Source organism: Gymnoscopelus braueri (assembly GCF_963280865.1).
Source record: "Gymnoscopelus braueri genome assembly, chromosome: 16".
In the NCBI taxonomy this organism is placed as follows: Eukaryota; Metazoa; Chordata; class Actinopteri; order Myctophiformes; family Myctophidae; genus Gymnoscopelus; species Gymnoscopelus braueri.
This window is the reverse complement of record NC_137616.1, coordinates 42436805-42463176: the sequence shown is the minus strand read 5'-3', so window position 1 is coordinate 42463176 and position 26372 is coordinate 42436805. Positions and strand designations below refer to the sequence as shown.

General features: G+C 39.8%; 1 protein-coding gene across 1 annotated transcript in view; it reads right to left on the bottom strand.

Moving 5' to 3' along the window:
- Positions 1-25494, bottom strand: part of LOC308102747 (snake venom 5'-nucleotidase-like) — a 30903-nt gene extending 5409 nt beyond the window's left edge. Inside the window, exons 1-7 of the mRNA XM_080452598.1 lie at positions 25140-25494; positions 21305-21524; positions 16575-16763; positions 6941-7144; positions 6144-6298; positions 3398-3506; positions 184-333 (exon numbers count right to left, since the gene is read on the bottom strand). Of these exons, the coding sequence (XP_080308724.1) occupies positions 184-333; positions 3398-3506; positions 6144-6298; positions 6941-7144; positions 16575-16763; positions 21305-21524; positions 25140-25493 (1381 nt within the window). The 5' untranslated portion in view covers position 25494. The remainder of the gene's footprint in view (positions 1-183; positions 334-3397; positions 3507-6143; positions 6299-6940; positions 7145-16574; positions 16764-21304; positions 21525-25139) is intronic.
- Between the last annotated feature and the right edge of the window lie 878 nt (positions 25495-26372).

Sequence of the window (26372 nt, the reverse complement as noted above, 5' to 3'; positions counted from 1 at the left end):
ATTTGTTGAGTGAGTGCAGTCATAAATGTTTAGATGTTGTGTTTTTAGAAGTATATTGGGTTTAGTACAAAGAAAACATACAATAGCGTTTCTCCAAATGAGTTTCTCCAACACTGACGTCACTTGACAAGGACGTAAAGAACAGAAATGTTTAAGAGGAGGAGAAAGGAGGTTACCAATTACCAGACACTTGTAGGAATGCTCCAACGCCTTCTCCGTATCTCCTGACAGAGTGTTCAAACGCCTTCCACAGCGTGGAGCCTCGGACCTCCACCAGGTCAAACGTCCCTCCAAACGGCATGACGGCGATCAGGTCCTCCATGGTGATGGAGCCTGTATGTGTGCACACACTTATAATAATACACACCTGTTACCCGGGTCTCACACATTGACAGCATACCATCAAGTTGTACCCCAGCTATGTTACTCAATCTATGTAGTGATGTGGCATGTTTTGAGCTTGTAAAATAGTATATTTGTTTTATGTAAAACATTTCGCCTTAAAATATGGTCACCAGGTTGACAGTGGTTAAGACAATGTTGCTGCGCTACTGACACAGTTAACGCTCTAAATCTCAACACAGTTGCAACGATCCTCTGCTTTTTTCTAAGATTACCTGCTCGTAACAGAACACAGAGAATCATTCTATAACAGTGTTTCCCCAAAATGTCCTCCTTTTTTATTTCAACATGTTATAAAAAATAATAATAAACTCAAAGACAAAACAAAACAAAAATCATAAATTAAAAACACTTTTATGAAATAGCAAGAAAAAGGTGGATTTTCACTATTAAATGGGGCTTCAGTGATTCATTCATAACGTCATTTTGTACGTTTGTGTCTCGGGGAGACACTACTATATTTATCTTTTGGGTCTTGAGCTGAAAGGTTTGGGAACCACTGCTATAGAAGCCTGTTATGGAAGCTTTGGAGTAGTTACAGTACCGTCCTGAGTAGTCACGTCCTGTGTACAAACTGGACGTTTCAACATGCTGGAGGAGAGAGTGTGACAGGACTAGTCTTTTTGAATATCGTTGTTGTCGGGCAGAAACCTCTTACATCTCCATATTCTAACTATTTGTGTTTTTTTTTGTAAATTAACGTGTGTCACACAAATGCGTCAAAAGTAGCAGATCTACAAGCTCGAAACGCGGCGCGAAGCGACGCGTTTCGAGCTTGTAGATCTGCTACTTTTGATGCTTTTGAATTTGAATCCTGAGAAGTAACAGTTTTGGCCATAACGAGGTTTCCACCCCGACAGAGACGATACGCTACTGGCTGCTCCTCCCTAAAAAAACAAACTTCGTTTCAACACAGAGGCAGCATGTTTAAATGACGTGTATTACGCAAGGAGGAGAAAATCATAGAGGAAAAGAGTCAAAAATAGCCACTGTGGTACGGCGCTAACCTGGAAGCTGTAATTACTCTCTGAACGGTGACAAGATCGGCTGCTGGGCCTGTGTTTACGTCACGACTCCAGTGGGTGGTTTGTTTCTTTGACCTACTATGGAGGGATTCTCTCTCTCTCTCTCTCTCTTTCCCAAATACAAAAGGTATATATTTCCTCACTTTCTTTCTTTCTTTCTTTTTTTTACTTGCACTGTTGGTCCATATTTTGGGCATGCCATTATAGGCCAAAACTTTCAAAATGTGTAATTATTATTGTCTCCGCCGAAGGTGGAGAATATGTTTTCGCTTTGTGTGAGCAAACATTATTAGCCAAGCTAACATTGGGCAAGCTCCACGTGACACGTGTCAATTTGTTGACACCAATGCCTCTGATTGGCTAGAGGGACGCGTGACGAAATAAAATTCTATAAATAGGTGTGTCACTTCAAAAAGCCCCTACTTTTTGAAGTGAGGTAAAACAGGATCAATCAGACTTGATTGGAACAGTACCTTCAGTAAGTCCAAGTCACCCGTCTGTGCGTGTGTGTTTCCCTCTGAGAACACCTAACATTGGTCAAGCAAAGGCGCAGAAGGCCAAAGCTAAGAAAGCATACTCATCTACATTTGTAACGTAGAAGAGGACTAGAGTTGAAATGATCCCACAACAAAGCCGAACTCTTAATACGTGTCAATATGTTGACATCAATGTCTCTGATTGGCTAGAGGGACGCATGACGAAATACAATCCTATAATAAAAAGGTGTGTCACTTCAAAAAGCCGTTTACGTTTTTGAAGCGAGGTAAGACAGGATCAATCAATCTTGATTGGAACAGTATCTTCTAGTCCAAATCACCCGTCCGTGCGTGTGTGTGTCCCTTTGAGAACACCTGACATTGGTCAAGCAAAGGCGCAGAAGGCCAAAGCTAAGAAAGCATACTCATCTACAACAGTAACACAGAAGAGGACTAGAGTTGAATTGATCCCACAACAAGACCGAAATCTTAATACGTATTAATATGTTGACACCAATGCCTTTGATTGGCTAGAGGAATGCATGACGAAATACAATTCTATAAATAGGTGTGTCACTTCAAAAAACGTTGTGTCCCTCTGAGAACACCTAACATTGGTCAAACAAAGGCGCAGAAGGCCAAAGCTGATCAAACACACCAATCAACTGCTGAAACTGTTCAAGACAATGAAGATGAAGAAGACAGACAAGTATTTGAATAGGTAAGACAGGATTAATCAGGAACAGTACTGGCGGAGACTTGTGCTCCGAGGAGCACATTTTCTAGTTAGTATTTTGTTTACATTTTCAAAATCCTTCAAATCATCTGAAAAGTGTGGCTCTACGAGCTCAAAATGCGTCACGATGTGACACATTAAAGGGATAGTTCACCCCAAAAAAAACAAAATTCCTATCGATTAGTCACCCCATGGAGACTTGAATTCCTAAGCCAATAATTTGATGACCGGTAGGGTAGGCAGCGGTTCCGGTAGGAAACACAAAGGAGACTCTTTGTGTTCCCTTTGTGTCTGGAACCGGAACCGCTGCTTGTCATCAAATTATTGACTTGCGACAATTAAAAAAAAAAAAAATGTCATGCTTTTTTTTGTACATAGTGGTATTTTTTCTGTATTATCTGTATTTTCATGTTGATTTTTGAACTGTTTGGTTGCTACTATATATGTCTATGAAATTAATTCAAGGACCCCAACAGAAACAAGTCCGCAAGGACTTTTTTTGGCCGGACCTTTTAGACATTAGCATTATAAATGTAACTGTGTTGTTTTACATTCTTTTGCCTAATAAAAATTTCAATCAATCAAAACATCCATGAATTCAAGTCTCCATGGGGTGACTAATCGATAGGGGGAAAAAAAGTCATTTTGGGGGTGAACTATCCCTTTAGGAGCTGGCAGATCGGCTACTTTCTAACGGTCAAAGTATAAAATAGGGAATAGGTGTTTGAACAAATAGAGAGTAGTGCCATCATACACACCGTTGCGGGCGCGCTCATCGATGGCGTTGCGGATGCCTCCACTGTTGTAGATGCAGGAGCTCACGTGGTTCCACTGCAGCTCGTCTGCATACTTGATGTTGTTGTCGATCTGTAAAGGCAGAGAGGGTTCTCAGAGGGTTCTCACTTTACACACCGTTTTAAACCCATTAAGACCCGGGGAAAGCACCGTGGTGTCGTTTTTTGATTTCTTTGGCTATTCAAAAATAGCAGATCTACAAGCTCACCGAGTGCCGCACTATGAGCTTGTAGATCAGATTTGTTTTTTTTAAATCATGAAAATTTGTGCAAATCTTTGAATATGTATTTTTAAAGCAAACATTTGTAACTCAAATCTTTCTGGGGATTCTATTAACTCTCTCAGTGCCAAGCCACGAGTTATCCCGAGTTTTTTCTGAATGCCCTCAGTGCCAGAACGAAAAATCCTGAGTAAATAAAAAATAAAATAATAATAATAATAATAAAAAAAATGGAAAAGAATGTTCAGAACCCAAGATATTGTGATCCGAAGATTTGCTGCTCCATTCACTCCTTGTTTAACTTATAACTGAAAAAGGCTGTATCTCGCTTCTTAAGCACTTTTTTTTTACTTTGAATTTTTTTTTTAAAATAAATGCTGGCACAGTATGAACATATACATTACATATACATACACATACACATATACATTTTTTTATTTCATTGGCACTGAGAGAGTTAAAGGTAGGGTAAGGGTGATTTGCGTTGGTTAAAATAATTGTTAAATAGCTCTGTATTCTGATAGTACTCATTGCTATAGAGTGTTTGTTCAGTATTAGGAGTCTCCTTGTCTCTCCAGGTCTTTATTAAATAGAAAATGCATTTTCGTTTCAGTTTCAGTTTCATTTCCAATTTTATCCAACCAGGACAGAGAACTCAATCAGGATACAGATTAAACAAGTGCAATTGGAAGTGATGACACTAAGAAATGAGCAGACAAAATTGGAACTGGAACACTATACAAATTAAGCTTAAAAATTGGTACTTTCTCCTGATTGGCTGAGATTTTGACACCTACCGAAAAATTTATTTTCTGTTTATTAAAGAGCTGGAGAGACAGGGAGACATCTGTTACTGAAAAAACACTCTATAGCAATGATTACTATCAGAATATAGTATTTTAACCTTTTAACAAAATACTTTTTGTTTTAACCAAAAAATATCACTTACCCTACCTTTAATGTCTTCTAAATCCTTTTTGAAAAAAACATGTTTTTTCATGTCAAGGCATGTAGACAGCACAGTGGAGAGATAGTGGAAGAGTGGGAGGAGAGAGAGGGAATGATAAGCAGCACAGGCCCCCCGAGCCAGAGTCAAAAGACAGGATGCCACGATTATGTGGTTACTGCACCCGTTTGGTGGCTGATTTACAAGATCTTCACAGTTCACATCCCAAATACTCTTATAACAGACCTTACTGGTCTATTACAAGTAAGACGCGCGAACGCTGGAAGCGAACGCAGCTCGAAAATATTGTGTATTTAAGGACTTGGAATCTGTGTTATTTGACTGTGTGTGTGTGTGTGTGTGTGTGTGTGTGTGTGTGTGTGTGTGTGTGTGTGTGTGTGTGTGGTGTGTGTGTGTGTGTGTGTGTGTGTGTGTGTGTGTGTGTGTGTGTGTGTGGCAGGCTAGTGTGCATTGTCTAAATTCCTGCACTCTGGCGCACTCTGGAGGCTGCTTACAGGCAGTGCACGCATGTGAGTCACATGGGGCCATGTGAGCCAATGAGAGCATGAACACAGACAGAATCGCAGACACACAGACAGACACACACACACACACACACAACCTGAGCAGGGTTACATAGTAAGCTCCACTTGGTCCTTCTGCGTTCGCAATAATACTCCCTTATAATAGACCAGGGGTCTTCAATGTTTTTCAGGTCAAGGACCCCCTAGCTGAGAGAGATGAAGCAGGGACCCCCTCTATATTGTATAAAATTGTGTTTCAGATTAAACTTTTTTTTTTTGACTTGGTCTGCTCTTTTTCCCCTCTACACCTATACCTCTTTGCCAAAAATAGCCGATCTACAAGCTCACAACGCCTCGCAGTGCAAGGCGTTGTGAGCTTGTAGATCGGCTATTTTTTGGCTAAAGTTCTCCTCAGAAAAGGGATGCTAGGGTTCAAGTGGTTAATGTAAAATAAATAATATCACACAAAGATTTGGCGGCCCCCTTTTAGTAACCGAGGACCCCCCTAGGGGTCCTGGACCCCCTGTTGAAGACCCTTGCTATAGACTCCAGTGATTACAGTATAACCAGGACATTCCTGGACACTCCCCCTCACCAACATACAGTCTGCCATTGCTTCTGGCTTGTAAACCACACAGAATATTACACTGAGTGAATGTAAACACACTCAGGATTAATTGTGCATATTGTGATAAATCTTTCTTGCATTAGGACATGGACCCCAATTTGATATATTTTTTATTAATCAGCTTATTTGTTTATTTCATTTATATAGTAATAGCCTTCTACATATTAAATACAGAATCATCCTTAGGGCCCTAAATTCATTATGTCAGTGGACTTAAAAATCAAGGTTTTATTCGATGGCCTTCCTGCCCTGGCATTTGGCCTTGGGGCAAGGTGCTTTACAGTAGGATAAGATAAAACAAAAGAAGTAAAAACAACAAATAAAGACATCAAAGGACAAGTGGCCTTGCCCCTAAAAAGATAAATTAAATTCCAGGCTCTGAAACTCTCACCATGGCGTCACAGATGAGGTTTCCCAGGTTACACTCGCGGTAGCGGCATTCGTCAAACGTTCCGTTGAGATAGACGAGAGTCTTTCCCACGTACTTGGCGGAGTAGTTGGCCAAGCTCCTCTTCCACTCCTCCACTTCTGCACGGATAACGGGGTCTGGGAAGACAGGAGATAAAATACGTAAAACAAATACAAAAATAATACTTCTGTTTGTATAACTCACCCTCTGCTGCAGTGCTGTCCAGTATAATAGGGTAATAACTAAGGGTGCCAAAGTTAATCGAACTTATTGATAATTGATTTTGATAAAAAAACGTTCTCAATTTTGGCAAAGCATTTTTTAATTCTCCGTTCTTTTATTAGCAACAACAAGCAATGCAACACGTTGGGAGCCTGTATATCGGTTATTTTCACATTTTTTGTGTGACTGTTGTAAGATGAAGTATTATATATCGGATTAACTAACGTTGTCACATTAGATTTTTGCGTTGGCAATTAAAAAATAGCAGACATACAAGCTCGCACTTGTATATCTGCTATTTTTTTACTTTATAGAACATTATAGAAAACTGATTTAGAAGGCATTTGTAGAATCGTCCTCAGGTCTTAATGGGTTAAGTATAAAACAGGGCTTGGGAAAAACAGTGTTTAGGATGTTTAAAAACAGTGTTTAGGATTTCTTTTTCACGGCAATTCATTGATACATGAAAAATGTAACAAAAAAAGACGCTTCTCGATTATTCGATCAAAAAACTGTCAAAACATTTATGGATAGTTGCAGCCCCAGTAGGAACTCACCCTCTGCCACGGTGCTGTCCAGTAGAATAGGGTTGCCCGTGGAGCGCAGCACGTTGCCGGCTTCATCAAAGCTCACACGCAGGTATCCCAGATACTTCCCAAAGGCATAGGCCTGCACCACGGGGACGTCTTTACCGCTGTAATCTGACCGCACCATGAAAGGATAGGGCCCTGCCGGGTGCTCAGAGGAGGGAGGAGGTGATCCTATCAGGAGAGAGATAGCGGGGACAAAATGTCATGTCTCTGTATATCTTTGTAGGCTACAATTTATAATTAAAATGTTGGAATTTAGCAGACACTCTTATCCAGAGTGAAGGTAAATAATCAAATGAATTGTAGTGCCTCAAAAAAACTAAGATACCAGCTAAACCAGTGGTTCTCAAACTTTTTCATGTCAAGGACCCCAAAATGATATGTATTTGGCCGCGGACCCCCATCTCAAAATATTTTGTTCCAGGGACCCCCCCAGAAGCAAAGATTTGAGTTATAAATGTTCGCTTTAAAAATATATATTCAAAAGATCTGCACAAATTTTCAAGAGTTAAAAAAAATAGCCAAAGTATAAAAGGTTAAAGTGGTTACAACTATTGTGATGCTATATTAACATATTTTGCTGGGGACCCCCTGGAACCCCCCCCCACGGACCCCTGGGGGTTCCCCCGGACCCCACTTTGAGAACCAATGAGCTAAACAATGAACCTAGCATCTGTCTAATCAACATGCCATCTACAGTAAATAACATTCTGTACATTTGAAACTATAGGATTCCAGGGTAAACAATGAACTTAGCATCCGTCTAAACAACACGCTATCTAAATCAGTGGTCCTCAAAAGTGGGGTCTGGATCCCAGGGGTCCTTCAGAGGGTTCCAGGGGGTCCTCAGTAAAATGTTTTAATATAGATATAGCTGTTTAACCACTTTAACCCTACATACATAGGCTATTTGAAAACAGCCGATGTACAGGCTCACAATGCGTTGCGATTTTCAAAAAATAGTGAAAAAAACAAACCAGATGTTAATTTTGGGGTCCTTGACATGAATATGTTTGAGTTGTACAAATGTACAGATGTTTTCTGCACATTGAAACTATAGGATACCAGGTAAACAATGAACCTAGCATCTGTTTAAAATGACGTTATGTATCTAAATCACATTCTTAACATTTGTGGTCGAGAAAAACTAGTCTAAGAAACAAAATAAACATTATGTCTGCATAGTAGGTATATGTCTTGGTCAGTCGTTGGCATCAGTGGAAAGAACAGATGGCAAGAAGGGGTACAGGGAGAGTGAAGGTTGAGTCTGAAGAGGTGAGTCTTCAGATTACGGCGGAAGATTGGGAGTGAGTCTGCGGTTCTGACTGCCATAGGAGTTTATTCCACATTTTTGGGGTCAGGAGGGAGAAGAGTCTGGAACGTGTGGAGCGTTGTCCAGGCTGTTTTACACCACAATTGCCATAGAAATGGCCAGGCTTCAATAAACAGTAGCCAACAACTTTGACTTTAGACAAACTACTATATATTTTTGTTTTATTTCTTTAAATGTTTTAATTGAGAGAACAGAACAGGCCCCATACTATGATGCTCTGCAAAAGAGTATCAGTTCAGGAAATTCCAGGAAACAGGAGACCTGATTTCATGTAATTTCTCATTATTTAATATCATAAATTGTGGTTCTGGTTTATGTCATCTCTCTCTCTCTCTCTCTCTCTCTCTCTCTCTCTCTCTCTCTCTCTCTCTCTCTCTCTCTCTCTCTCTCTCTCTCTCTCTCTCTCTCTCTCTCTCTCTCTCTCTCTCTCTCTCTCTCTCTCTCTCTCTCTCTCTCTCTCTCTCTCTCTCTCTCTCTCTCTCTCTCTCTCTCTCTCTCTCTCTCTCTCTCTCTCTCTCTCTAGTTAGTAGTTTCTGTGAAGTACTAGTTACTTCTAGGTTGGCTGTTCTTTTTTTTTTCTTCTTCCCTAAAATGGAATTGGCCACACACTGTGTTCTTCAAAGAAGGAAAAATCACAGTACACACTCTGCACTGGGATCTAAATCATGGGTATTCAAGGGGTCAGTGACCCCTAGGTGGTCCTCAGAGTCACTGTCATCTTTTTTCTCTGATACTTTTTTTTGTTTTGTTTTAAATGTCTGAAAATATGCATGAATCCAACATACTATTAGCAAATAGACCCAGTCTATTACAAATATGAATGATAATGATTCATAGATAATAAAAAGTCTGTCAACAGAACCTACTGTAGCAAGTTCACACTTTTGAGTGTTACTTGCATAATGTCCAATAAAGTAAACCACAACTTACACCCACATGTCTGAGAAATGCTTACATTTCCTTCTTCTGCTGCGTGTTTTTAAAAGTGTTGCATAGCGAGTGCTGACAACTTAATTTGCTATTTTCCATGCCTTTTATACTCTGGTTTTAACAAGAAACATGGAGACTGCCGTGCTCAACTAAATGTTTTCAGACTTATCATCAGGATGAGAAAACAAAGCAACCTAGCCTACATTGTAATGAGAGCAGGACCGATATGTAAATATGAGAAGGGCAATTTCTCCTATGAAAGCAAACAAACAGGCACTGTTTGGCTCCTATGTGTGCACCTGATGGAGGCACTGCATGCTACACAGGGACTAGGGAGTCACTCGTAATGTTGCCTAAGAAATAACGAAATATTATATATACATATATATATATATATATATATATATATGTATATATATATATATATATATATATATATATATATATATATATATATATATATATACCGTATATAGCTAAAATGTGAAAACTTTCACAAGAAGGGACCGCACACTCCTCTGGTCTGATTTTGCTTTTTTATTGTTTGCACAAAGCGTTTCGCTTCCACTTCCTCGGGTGCTCAGCAGCACCCGAGGAAGTGGAAGCGAAGCGCAGACGTCCATGACATGGACGTCCATGACACGGACGTCCATGACATGAAAATGTTTGAAAACCACTGCACTAGGAGAACCTGTCAGGAGTATGAAGGTGCAGTGGTGCTGCGTTCACACGGGCAGATAGATACAAAGATACAGGCTACCATTCCGTTTTCAACGGAATCCAGCGACATGAAGATACAAAGCAACAAACAGCTGCTACTAGGGGTGTGCCGATACACTAATTTCACGAAACGATGCGATACGATATTGGGCTCACAACTTCGAAACGATTTCGATACGATACGATACGCAATTTTTTATTATGAAATTATATGGGGGAGGAAAAAAAGCAAATGCAAACAAATAATTATGTTTTTGCATTATTCAGACATGCAAACTTGTAGCTTTTCAGCTACAATAGCCGTTTTGAATCCAAATAGAGCATTAGTGTGACACCTGACCGAAAAAAAAACAACATGCTGTCACCCTTTTCACCTCGGGGCTGCCTGATTATTATTATTGTAAAAAAAAAATATATATATATATATATATATATATTTTTTTTTTCTTCCCAAAACGATACATATCGTCATGAAAACGTATCGCGATATATCGCGGGACGATATATTATTGGCACACCCCTAGCTGCTACAAAAGATACAAAGATACACAAGCTACAAATTGAAGTTGAGCTGGGTTCAACTTCCAGATACAAAGATGCAAAACTACAACTGTAGCTCCGATGACGCAGCGCTTGATGACGTCAACGACCGTGTTGAGCAACACAGATACAAAGCGACAGAGCGACAAATATGCGCTGTATCTTTGTATCTTTGTATCTTTGTATCTTTGTATCTGTCCATGTGAACGCAGCATCTGCAGAGTCAGCTGGCAGGTTCTCGTCCCACACCATCCCAGTGTACTGGATCACAGACCCAGGCGATGGGATCGGGGAGAGACTTCCACAGAGGTCAAATTGGGGCGGGGGGGTTGAGGTGAGAACATCCCCAACCAACTGACCTTTAAGAGATGTACTGTACTGATGCATATTTAACCCATCAAGACCTGAGGCCGATTCTATACAAAATGTCTTCTAATAAATCATTAAAAATATTTTTCTGAAAAACTCAAGTTCAGTGGTGCTCGAACTTTTTCATGTCAAAGACCCCCAAATTTATATACAGTACATGTCATTTGGCCGCCGACCCCATCTCAAAATATTTTCTTCCCCAGAAGCAAAGATTTGAGTTAAAAATGTTCACTTTAAAAGAATATATTAAAAGTTTTGCACAAACTTTCTGGATTTTTCAAAAATAGCAGATCTACAAGCTCGTAGCAAGGCATGAAGTGATGCGCTATGAGCTTGCAGATCAGATAAAATAATGCTTTTTAGCTCAAATCTAAAACGACAGATTAAACAGGTTTAACAGGTTAAATAAAGACAGTTGCAACTACATAAACAAGGATACGGTTGTGTTCTGTAGTTGCCTGTTGACTATACCATGTTTTCACATAGCTCAAGGCTCAAGAAGGCTACATGAACAAGAATATTTCCCAGCTAATATTTAACTAAAGACTCCAGGCTGACATACATTGTGAGCTTTTTAAATCTTTCCTTCCGGTATTTCGCTCTAATAAGTCTGAGATTTGAACTTTGAACCTCTGCTATGAGAGGCACATAATGTTACCACTGCACCATTGTGTCATTGGTGGAAAAAGTACTCAGATATTTTACTTAAGTAAAAGTATCAATACTGCAATATAGAAATACTCTGTTACAAGTAAAAGTCCGGAATTCAAAATTTACTTGAGTAAAAGTACAAAAGTATTGGTATCAAAATGTACTTAAAGTACCAAAAGTAAAAGTACTAAAATGTTTGAAAATAGCAGATCTACAAGCTTACAACGTGTCGCGATGCAACGTGTTGTGAGCTTGTAGATCTGCTATTTTCAAATAACCTATGTATAAAATAGGGCTAAAGTGGTTAATGTATGTTTCATAATATAATAATTGATAATTGCAAAGTAACAAGTAACTAAAATTTTCAAATAATTGTAGTGGAGTAAAAGTACAATATTTGCCTCTGAGATGTAGTGGAGTAGAAGTAAAAGCACTGAAAATTGGAAATACTCCAGTAAAGTAAAAAATACCTCAAAATTGTACTTAAGTTCAGTACTTGAGTACATGTACTTAGTTACTTTACACCACTGCATCGTGTTTTGTATTTTGTCCATTGTCCAGTATGCTCTTCAGTAAGAGATTAGAGCCTGGTGGACAATCTCCAACCTCATCCTTGGGTTTTGAACCGCAAACCTTCTGTTTACAAAACACTGTATCTCCTGCACCACAGAGGCATAGGTATGGTCAATATTGATGACAACTAAATACTTAAACCCATAGCATTTAGATGCACAAAGGCCTTTGCATTTCTGGGGCACTGACGTATCTCTCCTGCACCACAGACGGACTGGAGGTTTTGATGACAAGTAAGCACTCGTAGGATTTGGGTACAAAGTGAAGATTAGAGGTCTGACACCATCTGTGCCACAGATGAACTGGTGGTGACACTAAATATATATCTACCCTCATATTTTCATATAGCACACAACTGATGTTTTACTTTTTTTTACAAATCTATGTTCCTCTCAATGAAAGAGTAAAGCTCTTTATGGCATTTAGACAATTTAATTCAGTTTAAGCCAAAACATATTTTCATATCAGTGCCCCTAGGACAGTGGTGCTCAAACTTTTTCATGCCAAGGACCCCCAAAATGACATGTATTTGACCGCGGACCCCCATGACAAAACTATTTTGTTCCAGGGACCCCCAGAAGCAAAGACTTGAGTTACAAATGTTTGCTTAAAAATATATATATTCAAAGGTTTGCACAAATGTTCAAGATTTTTCAAAAATAGCAGATATACAAGCTCATAGCGCGGCACTCTGTGCCGCGCTATGAGCTTGTGTATCTGCCATTTTTGAATAGCCAAAGTATAAAAGGTTAAAATTATTGTGATGCTATATTACCACATTTTGCTGGGGACCCCCTAAGCCCCCCACAAGGACCCCTGGGGGTCCCCGGAACCCACTTTGAGAACCAATGCCCTAGGACACTAGGGACCCTCATTCGATATGAGGGTGCATGGCCTATAATAAAAATCCCTTTGGATGTCCATGACATGCATGACATGCAGATGCCTAGAAGAGTGATTGTCCCTCATAGTCCATGAGCCAGAGCCCCAAAATTGAGCAATGATTATCGAAAGAGTGGGCAAAACCAAACCTATATTAAATTGTTCATAGGGTCAATACGAGTAAATAAATATATGATAATCTTTCCACAGGAGCAGCTTTTTCATGGTTATCACACATTTTGTTATTTTCCCCATACGTACATGACAGGTGAAAAAATGACAAAATTTTAAAAAGAGTTATCATAATGAAACTTCCTGAGTTGATTACTTACATGAAGACAATGATTTATCGTATTACAAGTTTTCTGAAATTGTATATTTAAATATGCAAATTAGGCATTAGGAAAATATGCCCAAATTTGCATAACTTCCCAGAATCAGCATTGGAACATTGGACAAAGCCAGAGTCAACATACTTATTTCATTTTGTTAAGATGTTGGAGTCAAAGGTTTTTAACGAGGGAATATTCAATATCTGGCTCAATTTTGGGGCTCTGGCTCATGGACTAAATGCCTAATTTGCATATTTAAATATACAATTTCAGAAAACTTGTAATACGATAAATCATTGTCTTCATGTAAGTAATCAACTCAGGAAGTTTCATTATGATACCTCTTTTTTAAATGTTGTAATTTTTTTCACCTGTCATGTACGTATGGGGAAAATAACAAAATGTGTGATAACCATGAAAAAGCTGCTCCTGTGGAGAGGTTATCATATATTTATTTACTCGTATTGACCCTATGAACAATTTAATATAGGTATGGTTTTGCCCACTCTTTCGATAATGAAATCTTGTATGGCTCATGGACTATCACTCATTCACTGATCGGATTAATGTGACATGTAGTCAAAGCAAATAACAGCTTCTTTAGCTGAAGTCTCTCTGGGAGAATGAGACAAACAATTATTTGATGTGCACTGAATAAGAAATGAGGGGGAGGGGGAGTAAGAAGCAGAATGTATCCAAATCTAAAAGGAGCAAATGTAAAATAGGCTAAATAAACTAATTAAAAAAAATCTTTTTATTCAAAAGGCTACTTAAGTAAATGAGACGGACCTCTGGTTATTTATAAGCCTGCACAGCACAGTCAGCATGTTAATGTTGGACCACTACACCACGGAACACTAAACCACAGTGACGACACTCCAAAGTTTCCTTCCACCAACACAGAGAGCAAGGAGCAGACACACGTACAGCACACACCCATTTGACTCACTTCAACAGTTTCATTCCAAAATTAGATGCCATTTAACCTCCTAAACCTATTCGTCATTGACTGGGGTCCCCCCAGGGTCTGTACGTGACGCGTTCCCCTCCTTTGTTCCCTATAGTAGTCTACACCAAATGTCTTTAAAGAAAATAGTCCGATCTACACACTTTGTGAGCTTGTAGATCGGCAGTTTTCCACCTATTATGACCACAGAATGGGGAGGCTAGGATTCATGTGGTAAAAAAAAGAAAAGGAAAAAAATAAACTTTCAATCTACTGTGAACAATGTGTTGCTGTCATGAAAATGTAATGACTATGAGTTAATATAGAACGTATCAACTGATTAGGGGGGTTTTCTTAGGGAATGGACGCAGCTGGAATAATGCAATCAGGTGCATTTCAGAAACAGCCAAAAGACTCCGGTACAATTGCACAAGAATATTGGCTACAACCAGTTCTCTCCTCCAACAGGCCGACAGTAAACAAATGCGTCTGTTAGCAGGAGGCTGGACAGTTGTAAGCATGTCTCTGTGCACTTCCAAAAAAGGTAAAAGGTCAGAATACTGCTGCAAGACTCCTGTCAACAACAGGAAGACAGCTCCTGATGAATTGAATACATAGGACCACAACGGAAACAAGTCCCCAGGACTTTTTTTTTGTGTTATCCTCTTAGCCCAAATGTATGGCTGTACCCAGTGGTGGAAAAAAAAGTACTCAAATGTTTTACTTAGGTAAAAGTATCAATACTGCAATGTAGAAGTACTCTGTTACAAGTAAAAGTCCGGAATTCAAAATTTACTTGAGTAAAAGTACAAAAGTATTGGTATCAAAATGTACTTAAAGTATCAAAAGTAAAAGTACAAAAATGTTTGAAAATAGCAGATGTTTGAAAATAGCAGATCTACAAGCTCACAACACGTCGCGTTGTGGGCTTGTAGATCGGCTATTTTCAAATCGCCTAGGTATAGAATAGGGCTAAAGTGGTTAATGTATGTTTTATAATGTAATAATTTATATCTGCAAAATAACTAGTAACTAAAGTTTTCAAATAATTGTAGTGGAGTAAAAGTACAATATTTGCATCTGAGATGTAGTGGAGTAGAAGTAAAAGTATAGACAATTGGAAATACTCAGGTAAAGTAAAAGTACCTCGAAATTTTACTTAAGTACAGTACTTCAGTAAATGTACTTTACACCTGTTTGCATTTATGTCAAACAAGGCTGCTGCGGATGGAGTGTTAAAATTCACGGCTGAGGAGACACTGGAGTGTATCCAGACAGTAAGAGCTGCGTAAATGGGCCGGCCGCCAGCATGGAGGCCAATGTTTTCAAATAAACTCCCTCCTCGAACTGTCAGGAAATCCCAGACTACTGGGCATTTATTTAATCTTTGACGTCTCTATCTTCAGATGTCTGTCCTATTGGCATCCACGGTGGAGTTTTTGCGACAAAAACCAAAAGACAGTCGGTGCGAGATATAGGGTTAAACCCTATAAAATGTTGCTTCTATTAACCCATTAAGACCGGGAACGCATCTGCGTAACCAGTTAAACCCATTATTTTACACTTTAGCTATTCAAAAATAGCAGATATACAAGCTCATAGCACGGCACCGAGTGCCGCGCGCTATGAACTTGTAGATCTGCATTTTGGGGGTTTTTTTATCATGAAAATGTGTGCAAATATTTCAATATTTTTTGTAACGTTTTGCTTTGCTTCTGGAGGTGCCTGTAACAAAATATTTAAAAAATCTTCGCTTTGAAAATATATATATTCAAAATTGTGCACAAAATTTCAAAAAAATAAATCAAAAAAATAGCAGATCTACAATCTGCTATTTTTTAATAGCCAAAGAAATCTAAAATGACAGAGGTGCATTCCCGGCTTGAATGGGTTAAATTAATCTAATAAGCGTGTGTGGCCATCCCTCTTCTGTAATCACCTCTTAAAGCAACAACATTGTACATTCCATGGGGAGTAAACTAGCATAGTATGCTCATATCTCCGGAACGGAAGCTCCGACAGGCATGGTTGACAGCTCGTTGGATTCGGGAGCTCATCCTTGAGACGATGGTGCCTGGGGCCCCCCCACAGGGCTCTCTGAGTCGGGTAGAGCCAGCGCAGAGGTCCCTGGGCACTTCCAGAGTGGGGAAATGTCTAAAAACAAAGTGCTTTTTGCCTTCAGAGCCCAGGAGTATCTAGGCAGTTTCCCTCTCCCCTCTGGCTTGTCAAAACCTCCCCAGTCTGGGATAGAGGCTCGTATGTGATCCTTTATGTAGGCGGCCTTCACCGATGCAGTTCACAGTGTCAGACTGTTAAATAACATACCTGTATATAAGAAGGTGTTGGAGTGCCCGCCGATTACGACGTCCACGCCTCGGAGCTTCTTGGCGATCAGTCGGTCCACAACGAAACCAGAGTGACCCAGGGCGATGATCTTGTTGACGCCCAGCGTCAGAAGCTTGTCCACGTGGGGCTGCATGGAGCTCACCTCCTCCTCAAACTGCATGTGTGGCCCTGAAGGAAGGCAACCAAGGTTAGTGAAGGCATTTCTCTTAAGTGACAAATTAAAAGTGTACATTTTTCCTCTGAATTATTCACCCTGTGATGCCTTGAACACATTTTTTTTCCGTTTTTGTCCCATTCCTTTACAGTGAATGAAGAATACAACAAATTTGAGAAAAAACGAGAAAAAGTGCTCCTCGGAGCACAGGTCTCCGCCAGGTCAGGTAGGTTATTGTGGCCTCCTGGTGGCGCTATAATAGGCCAATGTGAAAAGGTAGGCATTTCTTCTTAGGCCTTGCACGGCAATCGGACACTGCATTCATGATTTGAGGCATTTTGTTCAAAACAATTGTTTTGCTAAATTAGACCTGCTGGTGGCGCTATAACAGGCCAATGTTAAAAGGGTGGCATTTGCTCCTCAACATAGTGTGAATGTGCGTGCAAAGTTTGACCGCAATCGGATGCTGCGTTCATGATTTGCGGCATTTTGTTCAAAACAAGCCACTACTGCAATCTATAGATGTAAATCTTAGCCAATCATGATGGAATATGAAAAATCAAACACATCCGTCTTGATCACATGACTATAGAGATCATGTGTACCGATTTGCGTGAAATGTGGATAAAATCGGAAGGAGTAATATTTAAAAAAATGTTTTACATAAGTCGGCCACCTGGTGGCGCTATAAAAGGCAGATGTGAAAAATGCAGGGCAAGGGTTTTTCCTTGACCTCTAGGGAGTGCGCTTACAAAGTTTTAGACAGATCGGTGCAGTTATAGGTAAAAACACAAATCGGCCTGTTATAGCGCCACCATGAGGCTGATTTGAAAATTTTCAATTGGCATTTCTTCCTCGGCATAGTGGAAATGTACGTGCAAAATTTCAAGGTAATTGCACGCTGTGTTCATGATTTGAGGCATTTTGTTCAAAACGGAGCACTCCTGCAAACTTTGGAAGACATTTTTAGCCAATCAGGATGGAATATGAAAAATCTGAAAGACACGTTTCGTTTAATGACTATAGAGATACTGTGTACCGATTCGTGTGACGTTTGGACCAAATCTGTAGGATTATAGTAAATAAATGTGTTTTTCAAAAAGCGGCCTCCTGGTGGCGCTATAACAGGCCCATGTGAAAATTTTGGGGCAGAGGTTCTGAATTGGCATCCAGGGAGTGTGTGTGAACAGTTTTGCTGCGATCAAGCCAACGGTGCCAGAGATTAGCTGCAGACAGACGGACACACACACAGACACACACACGGACACACACACACACGGACACACACACACACGGACGGACGGACGGACGGACGGACGGACGGACGGACGGACGGACGGACGGACGGACGGACGGACGGACGGACGGACGGACGGACGGACGGACGGACGGACGGACAGACGGACGGACACACACACGGACACACACACGGACGGACACACACACGGACACACGGACCGACGGACGGACGGACGGACGGACGGACAGGGGGCAAAACATACTCTCTCGCCATGCCTTTCGGCCTGGCGGAGACAATTAGTGAATAGGGTTCAGGTCTTTCTAGCTTATTAAGGTAGAAGGAGATGGCAATTATCTGAATGTGTCAGGCAAAATGTACAGTAGTTGTCTATTGACACTGGAGTGTTGGGCAAATGCCAGGCCTCCTTCACAATGTCCAGGAGCTCCCTTGCTGACCTTGTCCAGGGACTTTCTTCAGCTATATTCTTAATGAATTTCTTGACCCAATCTTCCTGACATACCGTACAGTAGTTGACTCCAGAAAGCTGGTGAGTGTCAGAGTTCAGTATTGTTATTGGAAACATCACTGCCATTATTCCTGTTTACTTCAACACTCCATGCATTCCAAGTGCAAGCACAATTTCCATATACGGACCTCACCATCCCTTCACTATTTGAAGGGATGGACATAAAGGTGGTCACATTGATCATTTGTTATTATTTATTTTATTTCAGCACTGCCTAGAAAAAAAAATAGGGGGCCCTGATTAACAACAGCAAAATATCTATATGAACTTTAACACAGCTTTCAAGGCATAATCCAAGTGTCGCTGCAGTTGTATCCTCATTACTTCAAAAACCCCGTTTTTTTATTCGCTTCTATTTCACCGGTATAAACCGTGTCATGCATGAGGCGAGGAACGCTCCTGGGCATGCCCGTGGGCTTCAACGTGAGCCCAGTTCACACGCATGCGTGCGCCCAGGCGTGTGCACTGTTTGTGCATGAGATGATTAAGCCCATAAGTCATTTTAAGCCCAGTCTACACCAACGCAACTGCTGCAGTTGCAAACGACTGTATACGAGATACTTGAATTATACTCTGAGAGCTGTGTTGAGTTTATAGTTTATAGTTTATAGTTTAGCACTTAGAGGTTTGCAAAAATGTAAAGTGCGTTATAAATAAAATGTATTATTATTATCATTATTATGTATTATTATAAATGGATAGTTTTGCTGTTATTAATCAGGGCCCTCTATTTTTTTTATTTTTTTTTTCAATTCATCAAGTATTCTCTATTATCTTCTCTCATTTTTGGATTCTTCATTCACCGTAAAGGAATGTGACAAAAAAAGTTTAAGAATAATCTCCATGTATTCAAGGCTTCGCTATGGGAACATTAGCCAAAAATAGCAGATCTACAAACTGACAACTCGTCGTAAGCTTGCAGATCAGCTATTTTTGGCAAAGAGATTTGGTGCAAACATAAAAAAGTGTACAGAGACAACCGTTTTGCCAGTTTACAAAGTCTAGACCAGGGGTCAGCAACCCGTGGCTCTGGGGCCACGGTTTGCTGATTTATCGTTGCTAATTTATCGTTGCTGTAGTAGACCAAACATGACACAATACAGTCTTACGTTTTCCAATATTGTAAAAAATAAAATAAATAAAAAAGTCAATATTTCTGACAACAAAAATTTGCATTATAGCCCACGACACATTTATTGGCGAGGAGCCAGACAGATGGCTCGTGTAAACAAACCGGTGTGATTCCAAACGAGAGAGAAAAAAAAAAAAGATAACAGAATTTAATAGTTCATGGACAGAGTCGTGTACTTTCACTGCCAATACTGCTGGATTAAGTATCATTCATAGTCGGACGTAAGGATACGTAACCAGCGCCAGCGCTCCTTGCGTTGTCGTTTTTGTCTCCCCCTCCGTCACTTACGGCTCCAGGATTTCCGTCCGTGCGATCAACATTCACCGTCAGGCCGACGTACGTTCGTTTGTACGTTGCCTGTAGTACCAGTGGAAACCGTTGGCAGTATATCAGGGAAAAAAAGTTTTCCTTGGGCACTCTTTCTCCACAAAAAGACCCACGTTGGTGGTGGAAGTACTTGTGTAAATGTACTTAATTACTGTGACAAAATGAACCCAGCCAGCCATTCCCTAAACACACACACACACAAATAATATAGCACAGTGCAGTATGGGTCGAAACTCACGTTTTGTAGACAACCATTGTTTTTGTCTAGTTTGTGTCTTTTATTGCGTTGTTTTGGCGTCCATTTTAGCGCTGTTGCCAGGTTTTGTGAGAGAAATAAGCAACCAGGTCTATGAAAACAAGCCCAAAATAATCGACTAGGCCACATCACATGAAAATAGCAGATCTACAATATCTATTTGAGAATCACTGGTTTAAATAATAATTGGCCCAAATAAGCAACTACACTTTAGAAACAAGCCCAAATAAAACCGCAACCACCAATGTTTGTTTACAAGTAACTTTACAGAAAAATAAGCCCAAAGTCGCTTATAATAAGCGGACATGGCAACACTTTTCACAACATTTAAAACCTCGCAGCTGCCATCTAGTGGATTAATAGGTGTACGACGCCCAACGTTATAATTCCTACGGATTTAACGTCAGCGACTATGCATGCGTCTGTAAAGAACGGACGGAATCCCTCACCCCCTGACGCACGATTTAGACCCATCTAGGGACTATGAACGGGCCTTTACCTGTATGTTTGATTAACATGCATTTGTATTTCGTAATTTTGATAGGCTAATACACACTTAATAGCCAATGTTGACTTCAACATAAGGCTCAAATATATTTGCGTCTCCAGACAGATTTTGTATGTATTTTTTTGGTCCAAAATGTCTCTTTTGACATTAAAGGTTGCTGACCCCTGGTCTAGACTAAGGCTTAAAGATAGGGGAAGTGATTTTTTATTTATCTTTTTGTTAAAAAGGTTAAAGTACTATATTCTGATAGTAATCATTGCTACAGAGTGTTTGTTCGGTCACAGGGGTCTCTCCAGCTCTTTAGTAAACAGAATATGTATACATTTTCAGGTAGGTGACACAATTTAAGCCAATCAGGAGAGAGCATTGAAAATGCATTTTCTGTTTAATAAAGAGCTGGAGAGACATGGGAGACTCATTTTACTGAACAAACACTCTATAGCAATGAGTACTATCAGAATATAGAGCTATTTAACACTTATTTTAACCAAAGTAAATCACGTACCCTACCTTTAAGTGGTTAAGAGAAACCATCTACCATCTATACACTGTATAGTTCCATGTACCTGGCTGTGACAACGCGGGGGTCTCCTCCGACGTGTATCCCACCACGCCGACTCTCTCTCCGTTCACGTGGAATATCTTGTAGGGGAAGTACAGGCCCTCCATCTGCGAGGCCAGGGTGTCGTCTGGTCTGACGTTAGCACTGAGCACCGTGCAGTTCACTTTGTGTAGGAACGGTTTGAGACCCTCCACTCCGTTGTCAAACTCGTGATTCCCCAAGGCCTGAAAGAAAGAAAGAAAGAAAGAAAGAAAGAAAACAAAATGTAAGCTACGTTCAATGGTGTAAAGTAACTAAGTACATTTACTCAAGTACTGTACTTAAGTACAATTTTGAGGTACTTTTACTTTACTGGAGTATTTCCAATTGTCTATACTTTTGCTTCTACTCCACTACATCTCGGAGGCAAATATTGTACTTTTACTCCACTACAATTATTTGAAAACCTTCGTTACTAGTTCTTTGCAGATAAGAATTATTACATTGTAAAACATAGATTAACCACTTTAGCCTTATTTTATACCTAGGCTATTTTAGATCTGCTTTTTTCAAACATTTTAGTACTTTAAGTACACGTTGATACCGAACTTTTGCTTGTAACAGAGTACTTCTACATTGCAGTATTGATACTTTTACTTAAGTATAACATTTGATGACTTTTTTCCACCACTGGCTACGTTGTTATACTATAACTACTAAGAGTCACAATCACATCAAACCGTAATAATCCACTGTTCAACGTCGGGTCAGGGGACCACAAGGGGTCCACACACAAGGGGGTCAAGCTCTGTGAGTGTACAAATGGAACCAAATGGACCCAGCAGGTCCATTTGGTTCCATTTGTACACTCACAGAGTTACAGACGTGTAAGGGTCCATTTGGACGGCTGGTGGTCCCTGGACTCTACGGCATTGAGAGCCAGTGCTATACTCCCTAATATACACTTGACATAATTAATACTGGACCAAATTTGGCCAGAGTCCACCAAAGGAGGCAAACAGACTGTTAGGAATAGTCTAAACTGTTTACGAACTACTATGCACTCTGTCTCTCTCTCTGCCTTGAACCGAAGATAAGCAGTTTGTGCATAGTAATGACTCCACTACATTTCTAGGGAGGGATAGAAGCACTGTATGTTATGAATTAACCACTTCAAACCGGGCAGAGGAGATTTTGGGCTCACACACCACCACACCACACATGGCTTTGGTTTAAGGTCATTACACACCGGCGATTATGCGAATACATGCAAAATTCGGACTCGGTCCAAATAAATAAAAGACACTTTTTCGCTCCGCAAAACTGATGTGGAAGCTTGCATTGACTTCATAAGGTTTTTTTTAAAAACGTATTATTCGCATGAAAAAATCGCCCCCGGTGTGTAAGGACCTTAATTATTGGAGGATTGGAGGTTGGTTCATCTTTTACTCAAGGGGGACGATGCCCGTACCAAGTTGATGATGTCATGTGTGGTCCAGCCCTGTGGGATGTATGGAATGCATGTGCTATTGCTAACATTGTCTTGATGCGCATATTAACCGTAGGAAGTATTCAGCTGTTGTTTAGTTGTTTAGGTTATGTATGATTGTTTACTGCTGGACCACACATGGACAAATGACATCAACTTGCGACGGGCGTAAGTAAAAGATAAAGTTAAAGTTAAATTATAGTTATAGTGGGCAATTATAATGTATTATGGTATAATAATAATATTTGATATTATTGTTTTGCATGTACAGTAACTGCACACCCCTATTTGAATAGGAGACTTGAAAACAGTGGGGTGTGGCCTCACAATTACCAGGAATGGAAAGGTACAGTAGTGGAAAGTAACTAAGCACATTTACAAGTACTGTACTTAAGTAAAATGAGGTAGCCTACTTTCTTTTTACTTTGGGTATTTACGTTTATCAATATTTTATACTTATTTACTACTCCACTACTTATCAGAGGCAAATGTTGTACTTTACTCTACTGCAATTATTTGACAGCTTTAGCTACTAGTTACTTTGCAGATTTAGATGATTACAACCACTCAATCAATCAATTTTATACTCCAACAATTTTTTAGACTTTTTTTGACACATTTTTACTAAATGAATTGGGACATTCTGCATAATGAGTACTTTTATGTTTGGTACTTTAAGTACATTTTCTTTATGGCAATACTTTTCTTCTTTTACTCAAGTACAATTTTGAATATAGAGCTGGCTACCTTTACTTAAGTAAGTAGAAAGGTAGGTCACACGGTTGAACTTCCTCTACAGACCGACTGATCATGATGACCATGTGACTAGTATGTATCATACTAGTATGACAGGTCCTTTTTAGACCATGAGTCAAACGTTTATGGAAAACTATCCAAAGATATACTAACAACCCATAGACAGACTCTGGCACAGAACTATTAGCTCAGTGCGGTACTCAAACGTTTTCATTTCAAAGACCCCCATATCTCCTGGAGTGTACACATGACCACAAATACTGGAAATCTATAGTCCATCCACCGGAATGCTGACGCATGTTTTTTCTGACCCATAAGGGGTCCATTTGGTTCCATTCGTAAACTCTATAGAGATACAGACCTGTTAGGGGTCCATTTGAAACCCCTTCAAGGAGCCCTGAGGGTCCCTGGACCCCCACTGCATTAGCTCAATAGACCCCTTAACAGATGCCTTAATAGTCATTGTGGTGATAAGGTGACAACATCAACTGGTGTAGGCATAACTTTGTAGAAAACAGTGGTGATTAATCCATTCATACATTCATTCACAATTATTTAATTCAATAGCCAGCCACTTCAGTTGCTGTATGAAGATAAATAAATAAATAAATAAATACATACATAAATAATGGAAATCTATAGTCCATCCACCAGAATGCTGATGCATGTTTTTTTTCTGAGTAAACTCAATTATGCTAATTAAAATTAACCGTCAATACATCATTTTGTGGTCTGGGTAAATGACTTGACTAATTCATATTTCTTACTCTTTTCAGGCATTTGGTCAATTTTATTTTATTTTATAAAATAAACCTAGACCTAAGAATTGTCGCTTGTAGCCCAAAAGCAGTGTGGTTCCCAAACTGTTTAGCTCAAGACCCATGACAGAGAAATTAGACTAGGACCCAAACTAGCAGATCTACAAGCTCACAACAACACATCACTTCGTGCCGCATTGTGGACTTGTAGATCTGCTATTTTCACTTCTTAAACTTTTAAAAATGTATTTATGGGAATTATTTGATTTTAAATTGATGAAAAGCAGTGATTTTTTTTTTGTGTTTAAACGTTTTAAAATCTTTTGGAAAAAAAAATCTTAAAATGTTCTAAATCTAGGAAATGAAAAAAGGGGATATTTATACACGACCCATACAAATATGTCCGCTACCCAAAAATGGGTCCCGACCCAGTGTTTGGGAAACAGTGGCCTAAAGCATTGGTTCTCAAAGTGGGGTCCGGGGACCCCCAGGGGTCCTTGAGGGAGTTCCAGGGGGTCCCCAGCTAAATGATAGATAGTTAGGAACCAAATGGACCCTTATAGGTCTGTAACTCTGAGAGTGTACAAATGGAACCAAATGGACCCTAACGGGTCCATTTGGTTCCATTTGAACACTCTCAGAGTTACATTAAGATAGATTTTACTATATAAATCGGATAGAGATAGAAATGCCATTAAATGGGGGGTCCGTGGCCTAATACATGTCAATTTGGGGGTCCTTGACATGAAAAAGTTTGAGAACCACTGGCCTTAAGTGCATATATAGGTTAACTAAAGATTTAAAAAATAATAAAAAATAAAAATAATATTTTCATATCATATTCCAGGTATAGTTACCATGGCATCGTAACCCAGTCTGTTCATAAAGTGAGCCGCCTCCACGCCCTTGTACACATTGAACCAGACGGTTCCTTGGAACTGATCGCCGGCGTCCAGCAGCAGCACGTTCTCCTCTCGGCTCCGGATCTCTTTGATCTTGGTCGCCCTCCGGGACACCCCGGCGAAACAGTCTCCCTTGGCGCCGGAGGAGCACTTGCCGGACTCCCTGCTGGTCTCCTCCACCCGGGCGTGCACGTCGTTGGTGTGCAGCAGGACCAGGTCCCACGCCGCGGACACGACGGAAACGTCCCACACGCCGACGACATACAGGCAGATCAGAAAGGTCTGGACCAAGTGTGCTGCCTCCATCATCTCCACTCACACGTCAACCATAATAAAAGTGCCGCTTTAAACGCTATATAGTTGAACGAGGGGTTGGTACGCCGACACTGACGACCTATAGAATTCTGTGACTCCAGGGTACGCTGTTTTTCTGGCTATGCCAAGTGGTTCTCACAGCTTTTAATTATTTCTTTTCAAGGTCGGCACCCTCCATAATATAACTCACTCTGAGTTACTGACCTGTAATGATGGGGTCCGACCATTTGGAACCCCCTCAAGGGGTCTCTGGGTTTGGACCCCACTTTGAATAGGCTACCACTGGGATAGATATATATATATATATATATATATATATATATATATATATATATATATATATATATATATATATATATATATATATATATATATATATATATATATATATATATATATATATATATATATATATATTACTGACTGATTTTTTACGTGGCAGGCAAGGAAAGCTTATTTGTATAGGCCTATCACATTTCATTTCAAGGCAATTCAATGTGCTTTACATAACACATTAGGCTAGAGAAACATGAAAGGACATTTGAATTCAGTGAAAAGGGAATAAAAGGTCATAACAGTGATCTGATCTCCTCAACAGGAAACACCTCAAGACACAGAGCAAAATAACACAATATAAAATGACTTTTTAATTCAATAAAAAATAAATAAGTAGGCCTAAACTAAGACATGAAAATAAGAGAGAGTAGAAATAGCCTAACTACATTTCAGCAGAATACTTAACAGTGCATATAAAGTGGACAGCATAGCGAATCTAATTACACTGGCCTATAGTGTGATGTGACTTTGTGACAGTCAGATGATCACATTCTTTGGTAACGCTGCTGAAATGATGAATGTGTTTTTCACCACAGG